Source organism: Astatotilapia calliptera, chromosome 20 (assembly GCF_900246225.1).
Source record: "Astatotilapia calliptera chromosome 20, fAstCal1.2, whole genome shotgun sequence".
In the NCBI taxonomy this organism is placed as follows: Eukaryota; Metazoa; Chordata; class Actinopteri; order Cichliformes; family Cichlidae; genus Astatotilapia; species Astatotilapia calliptera.
In genome coordinates, this window is record NC_039321.1 from 5,986,347 (window position 1) to 6,005,260 (window position 18,914).

Here is an 18,914-nt window from a genome sequence, read left to right on the forward strand (position 1 = left end):
ATTATTTTCTTTGTTAGCGTGAAAATCAAAGATCAGGCTTGCTTGTGATGTTTCTATTTGATGACACAATGCTGCCACCTGCTGGCCATGAAGCAGCATTTCTAAATCGAAGCAGCTGCTGCAGAATTGGAGGCTTCTGTCAACTTTACACATTAAACTCTGAGGAAAGAAGTACTTCAGTTTACCTACAAGTACTAACAATGCCCCTACGATTAAAAAAATAAAACGCATACAAGCAAACATGCTGGCTTGTCCCAGAAGTATCCTGTAATCTTTCTTCTTATACGGAGAGGGAAGGAAACCGTTTATGATTTTCCTCCTTTCCTGCACATGTAGCGAGTTGGCAATTTAAAAACTTGCATGCATGACATGTATGGCTTTTTGCCAGCATTTTAGATGAGTGATGTCGAGGTAAATTTACTTAAACCTATGTTATGCACGTACTAAACACCTTATTAGAACCACTTTAGCGATCGAGTGCATTGAATGCAACCAACCAAACTGTTGTCGAACTGCACCAGATGTATAGGTGTTCCAAATACAGCCCTTGGTTAGTGTGCAGCTACTGCCCTGCCTTTTTTCTCTTCTATTTTGTAATCTGTAGATTTTGTATGAAAAATATTAATAAAGAATGTATCTAGCTGTAAGACGGCTATAATGTAGCAAGAAGTATAATTTGCAGAGACAGGTATTACTGTATTAATTAGGTGAAAAGGAAGCGCATAAATATAACAGACAAATACTTAATTAGAATACTTCAGACAGTCCATCACTGCCTTGTACCTCTTGGCGTTTCATCACTGCATTTATGTCAGTACCCCCATTAGAGCATTTCGCTCTGACATGGCAGACTTGTTCCTAGAGTATTTAAAAGTAGAATGGGAGGGAGAGCCTTCCGTTTTCAGGCCCCTCTTCTGTGGAGCCAGCTTCCAGTTTGGTTTCAGGAGACAGACACTATCTCTACTTTTAACATTAGGCTTAAAACGTTTCTTTTTGCTAAAGCATATAGTTAGGGCTGGATCAGGTGACCCTGAATCCTCCCATAGTTATTCTGCAATAGGTGTAGACAGCTGGGGGATTCCCATGATGCACTGAGTATTTCTTCTTCAGTCACCTTTCTCACACACTATGAGTCAATAGATCTCTCTGCATTGAATTATACTTGTCATTAATCTATGTTTCTCTTACACAGCATGTCTTTATCCTGTCTTCCTTCTCTCACCCCAACCGATCGCAGCAGATGGCCCCGCCCCTCCCTAAGCCTGGTTCTGCCGGAGGTTTCTTCCTGTTAAAAGGGAATTTTTCCTTCCCACTGTCGCCAAAGTGCTTGCTCAGAGGGGGTCATATGATTGTTGGGTTTTTTTTCCTGTATGTATTATTGGAGAGTCAATACTAAATAAATAATAAATTTAGCATCACAATATTTTCACTGCAGTCATTGCATATATTTACCCTAATCGTCCACATGCCACCTGCAGTGAAACTGCCTATGGCCCACAGTTTGAAAACCACTGGTGTAAACCATCAGTAACCGAATAGATGAGAATGAAATATCAATTTATAACAATATAACTGATACAGTCTGGAAAGAGAAGCTCACCAAGAGAGTCTGGTTCCCATGGATGATGTCTTTAGGCATCAGTTTAGTAAAACAGTTTCCTTTCCCTGTTTCTAAAGTGAAAAGTTGAAGTTAAAACAAGAGGCATCAATGAATCATCAACAGAAAAAAGGAGAGATTCCACTCAAATCCAATTTAAAGTGAGATATAGTTTATAAACAGCTATGCACAGCAAATGCAGTAATTACAAGCACAATAATGCTGTTTCCAGAACGTGTTCAAAAATTGCATATGAACCCCAAAGTGTAGAAGAAGGACAGTTAGGACATCATAAGTAATGTGTAGATGCTGGCTGTGCCACAGTATTATTAAGGAACCCCAACATAAGTTTCAATGTTTTCAAAGCAGTTAGAAAATAATGAGTTGATCAAGGGTCACATTGTAGTTGGGAAGGAATTTATATCTTTGGGATTTAACAAAAGCAAACAGCATCTTCAGTTAACTGGCACTGTCCCGAGAGCACACAACATCACCAAATCCACTGAAACCAGAGATTAAAAAAAACATCACAATGTTGTTGAATGATGTGAAGCTGTGACTGTGCTCTTCAGGCATGTCTTCTGTTCATAAACACGTTTTAGAATATGACTGTTTTAACACTACAGGTCACCGGTAAGCTCGAGGTTTATGCGTATTTTGTCTTTTTTGTCAGCTGGACTTATGTTTGCTCTTATATGCGCTTAATAAAGAGATCCTTTTTTGCTGTTCTTATTTCTCTCTCATCTCTTCATCATTTTCTTTAAGTGTACACTGCTACAAATCAAGCTGCATTTTTTGGGAAGAAAAAATAATCTCTGTCTCTTCTGTGTCTCACTTTTTGACGCCCCTTTCAACCAGCCAATCCATCGAATGTCAGCCTCTCTTCCTGTCTTAGTTACACATTCAATCCCATGCGTTACCTCCTTCATCCTTGGTTTCTATTCTAGACCCACTCTCTCATGTCCTCAGTTGTCCTGCAGTCTCAGTCATCCATTTCTCTCATGTCAGACGACCCAATAGGAAAGAGCATGTCGCTCTCTAAGGACAGGTTGCTGCCTAGCCCGGCCATGCGGCTCCGCAGTAGAAAGTGTGTCCTCCTCTGCAGGAGCCTCTGCTGCTCCTGCTTCAGCTCCACGTAGGAGCGTGAGAATGTGTGGAAGATGGAGGTGACGGGAAAGGCCATGAGGAGGATGCCACTTAGGATGCTGCTCAGAGCCACCACCTGACCCGGGATGCTCCTTGGCACCATATCCCCATAGCCCACTGTTGTCATGGTGATGACAGCCCACCAGTAGGTAGCAGGGATGCTTGTGAATTCCTGTGTGGTGGCCATTTCATTCTCAATCAAGTACAGCAGGGGGGAGTATAGTGCGATCGCCACACACAGGAAAAGGAGTAGCAGTCCAAACTCCCGTGTGCAGCGGCGTGCTGTCAGGCCTAGAGTTTGCAGGCCCAGGGAATGGCGAGCTAACCGCATCACGTAGAGGATACGCAGGGCCCTCAGCACACGCAGCACCAAGCCCACTTTGTCCAAGTAGGTGTTGCCTGAGCCCAGCCTCTTCTCTCCTTTGGAAGTGCTGTCCACCACTAGTGTAATGTAGTACGGCAGGATTGCTACCACATCAATCAGGTTCAGGGGCTGTCTGAGGAAAGTCAGCTTGCTGCGATCTTGGATGAAGCGCAGGGTGAACTCCAGGGAGAACCAGGCTACACACACAGTCTCCACAATGAAGATATTATAGCACATCTGGGAACAGGTCCCCTGTTTAGGAAAGAAACAAAATGTGGTCACCAGCATGTAGATGAGGTCGAATCACTAGAGGGAGCCACCTCAGTGTGAAATTCAAACGCTAAACAGTGGTAGGACTCTGCAGCCCTCAGCACGGCAGCCAAGACAATGAAAAAATAAAAATAATTGCTCATTACAGATCAAACCACCAGTTTTGGTTATGGGGGAAAAAGTAATGTCATTAGGCAGTAAATCTTAGGTCAAAGCGTCTAAAACGATACCGCCACACTTCCAGAAGCAGTGTATTTTTCTTCATGATTCAGTGCGTGGTTGAAATATGGTTCAAAGCATTTAAAAGCACATACTGCAATAGCCGCTGAATGCAGTCCATATCAGGGAATAATATCATTATTATGAAACATACTCCCACAGAGGAGGAAGTGGCCTGACCACCTGAAAACTCCAGATAACCTGAAACACTTGTGTACTTTTAATGCAAGGCTTTGTCGTCTTGTTGAGGAGCTGTTAGAATGAGATCATTGGCACTTTATTTTAAAAACAAATGAATTCAGACTCTCAAGTGAGAATACAGTGCAAGGGTGTCAGATGAATATATCAGTGACTAAATCAGACAACAAGCAGCTTTTCATTTCCTTTTTCAATTTTGTTTTTCTTTTTTTCCCCTCCCCCGTTTTCTTAGGCAGTTATTGGTTTAACAGTGTGACAGAGGTGATGTTTAACTCATCTGCAGCTAATGCAGGGGTGGCCAACTCCAGGCCTCGAGGGCCGGTGTCCTGCAGGTTTTAGATCTCACCCTGGCTCAACACACCTCAATCACTTGATTAGTTCATTACCAGGCCTCTGGAGAACTTCAGGACATGTTGAGGAGGTAATTTAACCATTTGAATCAGCTGTGCTGGATCAAGGACACATCTAAAACCTTCAGGACACCGGCCCTCGAGGCCTGGAGTTCCCTCACTCCTGAGCTAATGTCTCACTGTACAGGAGCGAACGTTTTGCACTCCACCCATTTCCCACAATTACTGTATCTGCACTTGATTATCTGAACAACTTAAAACAGAAAGAAAGAAAAAAACAACACAAACTTTTTCCCCCACAGTGGAAATCAAAGAGTTTGCAGTCAATCTGCACTTCTATCAAAAGCCTGCTTTTTTAATTTTCACAAAAGCTTTCACGACAAATCAATTAATTAATTCACAACCTGTTTGCACTTTACTCTGCGAGAAGATTACGTGTGTGGCTCAGATATTCAATTTTCCTTTGATTTGACTAAAAAGGCTGGGGTGCTAATTATGTTTGTGATTGAAGTCAGACATAATAATGGAAGCATTTCATGAAAGCAGCCTGAGACGTCTTCAAACATTTATTCTAATCTGGGGAAAAAATTGTGGCTCTCTCAGCAGCCTTCCTTCTCTTACTGGAATGAGGTTTTAAAATGACGTGACATTATTAGCATTTTCTTTAATGGCTGAGGGGTTTTTGTAAAGCACATAACCTCTTTTTTTCCCTTTGGATACATCAGTTTAAAAAGAATGGATAGAAAAAACGACATAAACCTGCTGGGTTCACATATTCATTGTCAGTATGGTGGCATCTCTTTATGTATTGTGGCTGTGCAAAGCAGTTTTAATGACAAATACATTAAAATGAATTAAAAATATATAAATAGAAATGAAATTAAAACAGAGTACAAGTTTTGGTGAACTGTTTTAACTATATTGGTTTCAAAATGAATTCTTATATTTGAAATGTTTGTCAAATTTAGAATGAAATGACTCGATTTGCAAAGTTTGTGATATTCTCATTTTTTCCTTATTAATACAAATACTTCAAAAATGAACTATATTTAGGCACAAGTTACTTTTCTGCTTCTTCTGTCTTCATTTAGATAATTGGTTAATTATTAATTTAACCATAGCTAAGCAGTTCTTTAATTTTAGACACTGGAAATTGAGTCTTCTGGGCAGCTATTTTGAAAAAATTGGATATCATAACAATATTAACCACATTTATCAGCTGTAAGAGCCTCAGAAGATTTGGGACAAAACCTGTTGTTGTCCCAACTGTACCTCACAGAAACCATACGTTTTGTTTTGCTTTTGTAGCCTTACAACCTCTTCTTTTTTATATCATTTTTAATCTTCATGTGCTGTGTCAAACACCACGTTTCTACTTACCAACTCCTCCTCCTCCCTCATGGCTGGCATGGTGCTGATGGATAAGTTGATGGCAGTGATGGTGACAAACAGCACGGACAAACAGGCAAAGATCTTCCCTGGGAGGCCAGAGTGAGGCCTCTCCACCATGTCCCTCAGCTTAGCCATGCACCGACTGAGTCTAGATTCAGCCGCGTGTCCCCTGTGGCCACTGTCTGAATCCAGCAGATCCTCCAGGAGTTCTTCTTCCTCCTCTGCTCTCTCCATGGCTTCAAACTCCTCCATGCGCTGCAGCAGACGCCTGCGACAGCACCACTCCAGGCTCTCCTCTGGAACCCCCCAGTACAGCAGCTCCTCTCTGAAGGAGAGGGCGCACATCTCCCTGAGGGACCGCAGTTTGCCCGCCCGCAGAAAGGTCAGGATGTTACGGAAGGCACAGGGGCTGCGGTCAAAGAAGAACTCGTTGTGTGTGACATCATAGTCATCACAGATGCGCATAATCTCATCGAAGCTGCTGCAGAGGTGCAGCTGGCCCAGACGTGACAAGGGGAAGTCCTCTAAGGTGGTCCAAGGCAGCTGGTAGCGCAGGCCACCCACGTTGATAATGGCATGGAGTTTACGGGCACTGGACAGGAGTGTGTTATCGTGGATGGTGCTGAGCTCAGGGGCAGGCTGCGCCCTTTTATAGAAGGCTCCCTTGTGAGCCTCCTTCTCTTGTGGGAGGGGAGGGTTGAGGGAGTTATCAGAGGCACAGCTCAGGGCACTGTAGTCATAGTCAGAGCCGTCACCCGCCAGCAGGGTCATCTTTACCGGTCCGCTCACATCCCTGTGCTCAACCTCCCATCAACACACTGTCACCTTCACAGAAACAATAGAGAGTCTGAAGTTAGTGCACCAGTGCAGGTTTGACACAATCGGCCAAACTAATTAAAAAGCAAAGTTTAAAAATCTCTTTAGCAACAGAGTCCTGACCAAGGTACAGTCAGCAGTATTACACAGACTAGTAATACACGCAGAGAAAGAAAAGTCCATTATTATTTGATAAAGAGTAAAATGCAAACAACAGACAAAGTTATGAGGTTCAATTATAAGGAAGCTTGAGACAAAAAAGTCATGGTGTCCAGGTCAGTTAAAATCATCATATCACTGTGAGAAGTACTTCAATTCACCTGCCAACATACTGAGCAGTACACTCTTACTAAATGAATACCATCACAATGCACTTTACTGCAGCAGGAGGCACTCGGACTGTTTGCATTATGATTCAAATGGATACGTGAAATTATAAGAAAAGCAGAGTGATATGTAAACAATCTCTGCCTGCAGAACAGCCCACTCACTGTAGAAATGAAAGCAAGAAAGCTGCGTGAAACATTACCACCAACACACTTTTCAGCTATTGTAAAGCTACAGCGGGGAAACTCCACCGAGCATAATATTAATATGTGTAAACATATTAGTGAAATCCTAGAAGACTGTTTTCATTAACATTACTTCCATTAAATATGTCACACTGACTTGTAATAAAACCTTAATATTCTTCTTTTTAAACGTGTGATGATTAAATAGATTAAAATATGCGCGTTTCCGCACTTGGATGGTGTTTCCTGCTTGTTCGAGCCTCAGGCTGAAGTTTGAGCCGCACTGAAGTCATGAAGCAGTAGCTTTTATTAACTATGCGCCGCAGAGCACTGTGCCTCAGGGTTTACAGGAATCTGCAGCTGTAGGCATTTGTAAATAAAGTCTTTCTGGGTTTTATAAGGCCTTAATTTAAAAATGTCTTTCAACATTTATTTTGTCATAGTGCACTCTAGTTTAGTATCTAGTCCCTTTTAGAACAGCGCCATTGGAAAAAGTTTAGATTTTATTAGCGTTTTCCTACTTTCCTTATTACTACTTTAATGTTACAGCAAATATTTTTCTTTTCTTTTTTTACTAATTTACCTATTTTAACTTGATATTATTGCTTCTGTTTGCTTCCTTATCTAATGTACTAAACATGAACCTCAAGGAATATTGTTACAACAACAATAAGTAAAGAAAGTATGATGATGATGACAATGATAATATTTATTGCTGTTGCTCTGCCTTGAGGTAAATGTTTAGTATAGTCAATTGCATAACTTTACAAGAGAATGAACTGAGGTGACATTTACATATTGCTGTAGGTTAATTTGCATACTGTTTATTTCCACTCATTCAAACATAACAATAGTATTCTGGTCGTTGAACGATATTTGCAGATATCTCCTTCCAGTGTCTGGCTCGATCACACACACTGGTCTCGGTGAATCCGCCCTGCTATAAAGCCGCAAGATGCAAACTCCCAACGCTGGAGAGGTAAGCTGTATTAGCCAATGAATGGCCACTAGGGGGCAAAGATATCTGGTGGACATAAACAGAAATTCAACCCTGCTTTGCTACATGAGATTGTATTTACTGTATTATACGTTTTAAAATAGAATTTGTCCTCAGTTTAATGGCAAAACTGATACCACTCTGAGGTTTCTGTGTTAATTATGGAGTGACAGAGAGGCACTGTTCAACTTTACTTAATATGAGGAGACAAAGAAGGGGAAACAATGCTTTGGCGACAACAGTTTAACTTGTCATATGTTTTGAGTGGAATAAACTAAGCTTTGGGGGACAATATGTGGATTTATGTAACTTTGGAATGAGCCTGACTAACTGTGTCCCCATTTCAAGACTTGATTCCATGTATTTACCCCAAAGTCGTACTGTTACTTCAATTTGAAAAGGAGGGCAAATAACAATGAGGAATTAGTTTCTTTTGACTGAGGTAACAGATCATGATTAAATGTTAAACTCTTAACAGTATACATTTATGTGGGCAACTATTTAACTCCTCACATTTTTGTATAAAGATTTGTCACCCAGTGATGCTGTACTGACTCAGTAATTCACTGATGTAACTGTTATCCTACAGATACTGAAGAGGCTGTTTTCAAACACACTTAATAATCCGTCTGTGCTATTTCTGGCCCTCTCACATTTAGAGCGGGAGGCTTTAAAACGCAGTTAGGTGTCGGTTGAGGTGTGTGTGTACTAACGTGCAATCACACAGTTATGCAGGCTGTTCCGAGTGCCAGCTTATGCACATTTACCAAAGACTCTTCGGCAGAACAAGAGACGAGCACGAGAAGAGGAGCAGCACTATATTGCAATAAGAAAGAGAAGGAACTGGAAAATGTTTACCACTTTATCACCACTTTATCACCAGTGCAGTGACGGCCTTGTGGCCTCTGTCCAAACTAATTTAATCAATTACAGTGATTTAGGGGGAGGCAGGTTAGCCAGTTAGAAATTAAAATGTCAGTGCCTGGATTGCTGCTTGGCCAAATTCTGAGTAAGGATTCTAAAATGGGGATGTGAATGTGTCAACTGAATGGTTATTAGGCACCTGCACTGTCAGCCTGTGTGAGCCACTGATTACAGTCAGCACCATCTTTCACCCCTGAAATCAGAGCAAACCCGCCCGAAGCTTTTCCCTCCAGTGCTCTGCCTTGTTGCATTAACTTCCTGATAATATAGATTTTTGGCTTTATTGGACTCGTCACATGTGGAATGCCCCTGAGGTCAGATCATAACAAAACCCCAGTGCAGTCAGGGAAATCATGCAGGCCATCAGCAGATTCACATTCAATCGCTTCCCACTTTTCTTAAATATAAACGCTGCCTGCAAAATAAACAGTAGTACCATTAAACAAAAGCCAAACACAAGAATGAAAATAAATTTTCAAAAAAGGCAAAATCCCTCCTTTTTGATTCTTCTCACACTCTCCCTCCATGCGGTGGAGGTTATCAATACGCCTACAATGCATCGCCGGTGTGGATGTGCACAAGCCCACGCCACTCTCCTACTAGATTAAATCACACTTAACCCCTTGAGGCTGTTTGATTTCTCACTTTGCCTTTAAACCGATTGTGCTTTTCCATCTCCGCAGTCACAGGAGCATTTTTTTAAACTCTTGTTTTGTTTTGTTTTCCTTTCCGTGCAATGTTGCGCCTCTGATGTTTCCTCTGGGGGATAAAGTCTAGAAGGAGAAGGAGAGATGAAACGCTGCAAAGACAGCGAAGGCTGTTCTCCCCACCAGATCGGCTGAGGTCTGGCCTCTTTCTGTGCCAGCGTTATCACAGCTAAGCCACAGGGCATGTTCTCCAGATTGCCTGGTGAGTCACTGGGTTGTGAGTCTCAGTTGCCTGACAGTATTGTGCATGCATTTCCCATGGTTCCCTCCTCAAGAGTCTTTGGAGACTTTTAATACCACCAATATTGACTGAGATCATTTTAAAGAGCCCACTAGTGATCATGACCACAAGATCAAAGAGCAATTTAAAAAAATTATAAGCTTTTAAAAATAAGGAAATGTGTTGTAACTGTTGAGATCTGTCTGTTATTTTCTTTTTACCTGCCTGCAGAGGCATGTGTTAAAGAATTTTGTTCAGTATGGGTGGTTCATATTCAAATTTAATAGTAAAAATGAACATCTGAAGAGTGTCTATGTGTTTGTGCCCGCAAAGAGATACAAATAGTTTACTTAGCGATGACTATTTATTGCTGCATATCTCCATATTGCTGGAAGTGCTGTGTAAGACAGATTTTACCAATCTGTCTCTGAATCAAAGATTTGCAATTCAGCTTGACTCATTCTGTGAAATACAGACACATGGTAATTTGATGAGTATCAGATTTTTGTCAGTGTTTCTGATGAAAATCGAAACCTCTAAGCTTTCCAGTGGCAGCTGTTCAAAGTGTAGAGTTCGGTCTTATTTTCTTGCATGTAGCCCCTCAACCATATTTAAAGCAATAACGTGCTGTAAAATAAATGCTCTCTATAGAGATGTTCCAGAAAAGCGCATGTCACCTGACAATGAAGTCATGTCAGTCATGTCCTCTCAGGCTTAATGACCATTTAAACCACACAATGTTCCTTTTGTTCTCCCCAACAACCACTTCTGCTCCTATTCCCTTAACAGCTCACTGTTCTCTAATGGACTATAAGAGGATGGTGTTTCCAGAAATGGACCGCAAGAGCTGCCAAGACCCAACTGTCTCTCTCTCTCTCTCTCTCTGAAATCTGGTTAAACACTGAAACAGTCAGGCATGCCAGAAGCAATCCTACCCCGAAGACCTTTCCTTACAGTAATTCAAGCAGGAATAGTTGTAAACAAAAGTGTTTCTTTTTTGTTGGATGTGGGTGGTATTAATGCATGCCGAGAACCCTGGAAGAAGCTACAGTATAGCTCCAGGGCAATAAATGTCTCCCCAACTCTGTCTGTGGTCCACCACAGTGCGCTGCTCTCTACTTCTGAGGTACAGAAGTATTCTGTGCAGATAATATGTTTCAGTAATGAGCTATCTCAGCACTAATGGATACTCTTTTTCATCCTGTTCACTGTTCAATTCAACTGGAGTGAAAAGCAGCAACAGAATGAAATGTATCTGTAAAATAAACCACCTTTCATTTTATAAAAATGTCGTTTTAAAAGCTTAAAAGTCAATTATTGAAATGCAATTCAAGTACTTCTTCATGTCTCGCTTGGAATAAAATGTCGTGTAACAAAGAGCAAATGAGAAGCATCACACCTCTGTCATTTTCTGTCCACAGTTTATTTTCCAATCTGTCCTCTGCCCGTCCTTCCTTTTTAAAGGGCTCTATTCCCCAGACACGATCTGAGCCGGCCCACCGACTCTCTAGGCTTCTACCTCACTGCTCCATATCATGCCTCAGCACTTCCCGTCCTCTGATCCCTGACAAACTGTGACACACAATATTTAGTCAGCACACAAAACACTTCAACATTACACCCATCACTCACATCCGATGTATAACGACAGCATGTGTTTTTCTTTTTCATCTCAGGAATTTTCCTGAGTGGATGATTGCACACTCTCACCATTTGCGAGTGCTCATCTAACTTGATTATATAAAGATTGCATAACATTAAGTTCTCTGCATCGTTTGCGTGCATTAACCGATACTCACTTTTCATCTCTTGCTGCCCTTTTCCTGTCGAGCTGCAATCATCCGACCACCTAATCTTTCAGGGCTGTGTAAATAATGTGTTTTTCACAAGCAGCAGATAAAAGACAGCGAGCATGTGTGCAGGCATCACAACCTCACTGCAGAGAAGACCTGACTGTCTGTCACTTTGGACAGAGTGTTTCAAAAGACCTCTGCACTAGGGCGCAGCGCAAGTCCCTGCAGGCTGAAGTGACAGAAGGTGCTCGCACCAGTCGCTTAAAAGCTCAGCAAGGAAAAAAGAAGAACTCAACTCAACTTAAAATAAGCTGATGAGATGGTATAAATGGACTGTAAACTAACAGTTGTCCTTTAAGTGGGAAATTAGACACTTGATGGTCAGTGCTGAGTGTAGAAAATAAAAGCTTTCTTGTCAAAGGACACCACATCTGTGTGTTGGTTAAGTTAGTTGTATTTTTACATTTTACCACAGCTTGAACTGGTTAAAAACCTAAACGGTCAAATCAGAACATGAAAGAGCCAAGGGTTTTAGAAGATGGACTAAATTCACATCCAAGTCTGTGCAGATAAAAGACTTCAGAAGGAAAGACGAGGACTTTTTCTTACTTACACTTTCAAAGCACATCCATCGCCCAATTTGTATTGAGTCCGAGCCCTGGCTGCAGATTTCTTTGGGTACCCACTGGTGCTCAGGGAAACAGCAGATCAGGAGATGTCTCTCAAGCACCTTAAACATAAAAGCACCTGAGAAGCATACTATAATTACTTTATGGATCTTTTTTGTGGAGTAGAATCAGAGAGCCACTATTAGTTATTAGAATAGGAAAAGTCATTAGTTCATCTCATTAGAGTCACAATTACCTGGTGGAGGGAGAGAGGATGATGGATTACATATCATATATCACTGCTCCAAGGTCTCCAAAGAGGGATTTGCATTGCAGACTCTAATCACATTATGGGCCATTATCTAAAATCATCTTCAGAATGAAACCATGTGCTGTGTTTGAACTGATCTCATATGGGTTCACTGACAGAAACATAAGCTGTGATACGCTGTTTGAGGACTTGAAGTTGTTCCCACGTTCAAAAGTTTCCCTTGCATCAATTTTCAGTTTAAAATTAGATTTTGAAAAGTGTTTTTCATTTCAAAGGACACTGCAAAGATAATGTATATATATATCAAATATATGTCCCTCCTCAGAGAGCATGCCAGACAAAATCTGTCTCTGCATCGAACCCTGTCTCAGTAAATGTTTACACATCATACAGTGTCATGCTGCTGCACCCTTGTTACCATGGCGTACATGCAGCACATCGGGCATGCAAGTCTCGGTCATCTGTTCGAGACAGATAATTCCTCGTTCAATGAAAAGTGGACCTCACAGGAAACCATTAATTAGCTCAGTCTGATTACAACTGACACTGCTGATGCACCCTTCAAGTTACTTTAAAAGAAATACTGACAGCACATCAGCGTGACCTACGAAAACACTAACAGGTAGGCACATGGCGCACACAGTTATAATATCAAGCCTGAGGAAGCAGCTATTTACATACATGATTTGGAATTTAAACACTGAACGCACGAATGAGAAAAACTCCCAAAGTGTCACTTACAACTAAGGAGTATTGTTTGTTTTTTTCTATACAACAAGCATTAAGTTTAAAAACATGTAAACAAAAAAATCCATACTCACTGCGCTCTCAAATCAGTTCCTCTGCAGCTGTTAGTTTGCTGAAGAAGCCTGAAGGCGATGAGAAGAATGTACATGAGGGAAAATGTGAAGTGTATTTTCAGGCACTGCTGCTACCTCCTTCAACTCTGGTCCATCTATGCAAAGGCACTGGGCTTGTGGAGTACGAGAACGCTATTTGATAATCATGAGCAACAGGCTGCCTCCCCTCCTCTCGCCCTCCCTCCCTCGTTCCCTCCTTCCCTTTCCTTTTCCCTCGACTCTCGCTTTCTCTCTCGAATCCTTCTTCCTCCCCTTCCTCGAGCGCTGACATCAGAAGTGGGATGTGCCATTATACCAAAACCTTTTGAGAGAAATCCATGGCAACCACCATCTAGAAAGAGCCGTACTTCCCCTTCACCTTTAAAATGAGAATAATCACTGTCTTTTGATTGTAGACTCACACAAAGGTTTATATTTGTCCAGTGGGTTACTTGGCTGAGGGAGGAGGGGAGGGCCGGTTGTAGGCTGGCTCACACTCACCAGGGTGTCCAATTTTAGACAAGTGGTGGGAAATGTTAACATGAAGTATGATGATGAGGTGGAACGCATGGCTCATACTGAGAATGTTCATTGCAACCGGAGCAAATGTATATATGCAATTTTCCTTTATTTTTTTTTCTTAAATAAATACTTGTTTTGAATTGCCTTTGGATGATAATGCCAAGTTTTAGCAGCATATAACCACCAGAAGTGAAAGCCAAACATCATCAATAAATCTGTAAAAATAATAAACAAAGAGACTGAGGAAATGAAATCCAAAAGAGTAAACAACATAAAATCAATCCATTCTGATTTATTTAGTTCTGCTATATGGTACCTCCACTGAGAATGATCACAAAACCTATTATCCCTTATTTATCTACTTAAATGGAAACTGCAGAAGTAAAGATATATCCACATGTGACAAGTCAATCTCAGCATATTATTCCCCCTTCGGTTCTGTTATGACCCCATAATGGTGAAAAAAAAAATAAATGTGCACATTTTTTTGTATGTAAGAGTCCAATTTTGTTCCTCAGTCAGCGGTGTGTGACTGCAGTGTGTAAAAAGTACTATTATTTTATGGTTGTGCTCAGTATGTTTTATTCAAAAAGACATATTGGAAGGAAAAGCGTCAGGTGTAATTCCTGTGAGCTATTGTGTCTCAGAATAGAGTTGTTAGAGCTGCTGTTAGATGGGTGACTGAAGGCAACTAAAGATTGTGATACAGTCCTGGAATGGAAATAACACACTCACAACATTTCCTAGAAAGAAAAAGAGCCAGAAATCCCTGTGGCCAAAAAAATCATAATATCCTCATAATAACCTCGCCTTCTACAATGCCGATCTCATACTGAGGGGCATAAGAGATATGTCTCCTCTCAAAACAAACAAACAAGGTTAAATGATTATCATCTCTGTGCGCTGTTGCAATCCAGACTGCACGTCAGTTTACACAGAACCAATCCACCGTAGCAAACCAGAGTATTGTGTGTTATGTGGAGATGTTATATTGGTTTCACTGGTAAAAATAAATAATTGAAATGGGTATATATTTGTTTTTTATTAAGTTGCCTAATAATTATGCACAGTAATAGTCACCTGCACACACAGATATCCCCCTAAAATAGCTAAAACTAAAAACAAACTAAAAACTACTTCCAAAAACATTCAGCTTTGATATTAATGAGTTTTTTGGGTTCATTGAGAACATGGTTGTTGTTCAATAATAAAATTATTCCTCAAAAATACAACTTGCCTAATAATTCTGCACTCCCTGTATGAAGAATGTCAGGTTTATTGATTAAGCAAATTCCAAACAAGATGCACGGTCTAAATGTGTTTGCAAAAAAAGGCAGATCATACATGACAGGAGCAAGGGTGTTACCCACACTAAAAAAAGGTCAACTAAAAACACAAAACGGAGAAGGTAGTACAGCTAAAAGGAATCAAAGAAGAAGGAATAAAAAGGAATAATGACACTAGATTTTAAAATAAGCAGACCGCAATGAATGAATGTGATTTAAAATTGACTCTCAGTATAGTGAGGAGACATTTGTTTGACTGAGTGTTTATTCAGTGACATTGTCAACAATGGAGGAAACTAAGCCAGTCATATAAAAATCCATTACAAGTATGTCGAGCAGTGCTAGAAGAACATTTTATAGTTTCACTGGGGGATTTTTAACACCTGCTTTTGTAAATCCAGGAAAGCAGCATTACAGCAATCTTTACTGGTAATAAATGTTTGAACCCCTTTTCAGACTTTAGTCTGCTTTTAGTTATCTAAATCTCGCAGATATCAACATCTATCATTCACTCGTATGTTTTGTGGCTTTACATAGTTTACAAGTTTACAAGTATGCAAGAGTTTACAAAGGAGTGAATCTGGTGCCTTAAGCCTTGAGACCTACCTAAAGAGTCTCTGATTCATCCTCATTTACCTGTATTTTTTCCATCACTAGTCATACACAGCTATTTTATTTTATTTTATAAAACTTAGCGAATGAATTCTATAAAACTGACCCAAGTCAAAGCATAGAGAAAATCATCCAGCGTAGAAAAAGCTGTGTTTCTTCAAAAATGAACATTTATTCTGTTGGATCTATTTGGCACAGATGCTTACATCATTAACAGACTAACACGGTCACCTTTAGGGCTATGCTGCTAAAAATATGTGTGTGTTGCAGTCTTTGTCTGCAGAGCATTTTTATTTTCCCATTAAAGACAGCCTGTTGTTTTTTATGACTAAGTCTTAATATATGCAGATATTGGCTTGACACTTGAGTGGGCCAGTTTATGGGTGCTAGGAGAGCTCCAGCTATGCTGCAGCGCTCAAACAAGGGGCCTAAATAGATTCTGAAATCACAGTAGCAACAAATCCACCTTTGTTGGATTTGCAATTATTAATTATTAATCAAAGTATATTAGGATTGAGACACACTGTGCTTTCTCATACATATGAGCAGCAGGCACCGGGTGACTTAGTATGGAACATCATCCAAATATGATACAATAAGAGCTAAATAAAACAAGAATTGGATGCTTAAACTGGATGTTTAGTGAAGTGTTTTCATCAAGCCAGCACTGGCAGTGATTGTGTCTACAGGTGTTCACTTGCTGATTGCTGATTGCTAATTGCTGATACACTTTTAACCTTTTTGTTGAGAATTTATGTACTCTCTGAAATTATACCTCTTCATCACTTCTCTCAATGATTATTATTTTCACCTTGGTTTACTGATTTAAGGGTTGAATTTCCACCCTTCATTGAAGACACTCTGAACCCCTAAAAGTACCTAAAAATAAAATGCAGACCTCAAAGGCAACTTTACCTCCAAATTTTTACAGATAATGAATAGTGACTTCCTGATAGTATCATAGGATCATTAGATACCACACATGATAAAATATAAAAGGGACCTTTTAGGCTGGGTACATGTGAGGAAATTAATCACTTTCTTGCACAGTATTAAAGCTACACCCAAATGGCATGCTGTGTCTCAAATTTTTGTACTTCCAAACTTGCATGTGCTATTTTAAGTGTATGCGCATGTTAAAACTGACAAGTACAGTATCAGGCATTATCACTTCACATCTTGTCACAATATTATGCATGTTTAATTTATCTTCAAAGGTTTTAATCAGTGCAGCGTCTCACTTTCATTTTTAGAGAAAATTGTTGTAGGCAGACGCACATCTGCTAATTAAAGCTGAGTAGAAAAAGAGATATTAGAAGTTCACTCAACAAAACTGAAGCAGAAAATTATTCTACAGTCTGTTCCTCACAGCGAGCCATGTTATTTGTTCCAAAACACTATCTATCATCATGCTTTGCATATTTACCTTCATTCATTTCCTGATGTTGGTGATGTATGTGAGACTTCTGCAGTTTTATGTTTATACATCTACTGGAACTGAAGTTCAGGTAGCATCTTCCCTTTCTATCTTAGACATCCGACATTGCACTTCTAATTAGGATGAGTCTTCGGCAAAAGTGGTTGATGTGAAAAGCACTCCAAAGTTCTGATTACTCTGCAAAGTGAAATAAACTCAGCGCTTTCTGTCAAGTCAGGAAGTTTTTCTTACTCACAGCTATGAAATGATGCTTTGTGAATAATGTCTTTAAAGTGTGGCCGCAGTGGTCTTAAGCAGCAGGGTAAAGCTGGGGCACCACACTCATTATTTCCCTCAAGGCTAATTGACCTCAAGGACACGATCACTCAGACTGCCCGGCACATAAGAATTGACTCGTACCCACAATAACTGTGAAGATGGAGCCACTACGTTTCAAGAGTTAAATATCGATTTTATAAAAGCTTGTGGTTCTAAAGAATAAAGCCTGCTGGTAATTATTTAAATGTGTCCAAGCGTCTCTGCATTTATCCACGGGCATTTTAACATTGAACTGCTACAGGGTACTAAAAGCCTTTCGGCCACTGTTTGGCTCGACAGTTTCAACTATGAAGGGAAAAAGAGGAAAAGATACTCTGTGGGAGGCATTCTTTGAACATGAAAGATCTTTATTTCCATTCAAACAAAACAAACAAGCCGTCTTACTCGCACAACTGCATTGTTTCAACAGCCGCTCTTTCCCTTTTCATTGCCAACAGAGTACCCAAAATGGCTTTGCTTTTTTAAAACAGTCCTTTCAAATAGTTGATGCTGGTCATGTAGCGGTCCTGGTGACACTAATTTAAAAAATCCTCTGCAGTTTGAGTTCGACAAAGGCCTTGAAGCTAATGAGAATCACACTCATTATCTCTGGTTATTACCAGTTTTGACTAAATTGCAACATACTTGAGGTATTACTGTTTGGGCTTCTCATAATAATGCTCTGTATGATCTATCCAGCCTTGCATAATTTAAGATACTGAATGCGAGTAGGTGAGATAAATGAGAGCGGTCGTCTAATTTTCTCATTAGTTGACCTGTTGTGGCGGGATAAGAACGTTTCTCTGGAAGAATTAGCCTGAAGGTTTATGAAGCCAGTGCAACAAGGTGAGATACAATCTGCCGCAGTGGTTACATTATTGAAAGAAATATTCAGATCATTTAACAACATTTGCCAACAAAAGAAAGCTAAAAAAAAATCCATGTCTTCTAGGAAGAATTTTAAGGTAAAAATGTGTCACATTAGGACTAAAATATTGTTCTTCAAGACTAAATATAAATAATATACACTATATGGATAAATATACACACGATAAATCTGTTGGGCTGTAGAGTTATTACAGTTTTTTGAGGTCTCAAGAATTATTGAAATTAATCTTATAAATCTTAGAAGTTTAGTGAGTGTTAACAGTTTCAACAGTATATCTTTGGTGAAACCACAACAACTGCAACCTGATTACTGCAAGCCAAAATGGCTGGGATCCACTGACTAAATCTTTAGTTTTACAAATGTATGTTTGATTCAATGAAATCACAAGTCACAGTGTATTTCTACTACTTGACGTAACATATTTTATGTAATAAATATTCTCTGTTGATAATTGCATGGACAGTAGCTTATAAACAGATGGATATTTTTCAGGATTTGACAAAAAGCAGTCCAAAATGTGATTTCGCCACCAAAGAATCGCAGCTGTGTCTGTTTGACTGAGATCACTCATAAGTCTTTGCAACTTGGCAGCGCAAGTGTCAATATTGTAACTTCTTTGAGTGTGAGAAAATGGTAAAGATGACCTC

At 40.0% G+C, this 18,914-nt stretch overlaps 1 protein-coding gene and 1 long non-coding RNA gene across 3 annotated transcripts; one reads left to right on the forward strand and one right to left on the reverse strand.

Moving 5' to 3' along the window:
• Positions 1-1,747: 1,747 nt before the first annotated feature.
• kcng1 (potassium voltage-gated channel, subfamily G, member 1) lies at positions 1,748-13,440 on the reverse strand. 2 transcript variants are annotated; one of them, XM_026154906.1, is made up of 4 exons: positions 13,206-13,440; positions 12,119-12,235; positions 5,525-6,361; positions 1,748-3,359 (listed from the first exon to the last, which is right to left on the reverse strand). In XM_026154906.1, the coding sequence occupies exons 3-4, from the start codon at positions 6,305-6,307 to the stop codon at positions 2,580-2,582; spliced, it is 1,563 nt and encodes a 520-aa protein (XP_026010691.1). In that variant the 5' UTR covers positions 6,308-6,361; positions 12,119-12,235; positions 13,206-13,440; the 3' UTR covers positions 1,748-2,579. The 2 variants fall into 2 exon arrangements, with proteins under 2 accessions (XP_026010691.1, XP_026010690.1); XM_026154905.1 differs by having other exon boundaries at positions 12,119-12,252.
• LOC113013760 (uncharacterized) lies at positions 7,064-11,096 on the forward strand. Its single transcript, XR_003270856.1, has 2 exons — positions 7,064-9,694; positions 10,502-11,096. It is a non-coding gene; the product is annotated as an uncharacterized LOC113013760 (long non-coding RNA).
• Positions 13,441-18,914: the final 5,474 nt, after the last annotated feature.

Excerpts from the sequence above, each read along its gene's own strand:
- kcng1 (XM_026154906.1), bottom strand. The coding sequence starts at position 6,307 with ATGACCCTGCTGGCGGGTGACGGCTCTGACTATGACTACAGTGCCCTG. Across the intron at positions 3,360-5,524 it reads TGAGGGAGGAGGAGGAGTTG|GGGACCTGTTCCCAGATGTG; the intron begins GTAAGTAGAAAC and ends TTTCCTAAACAG.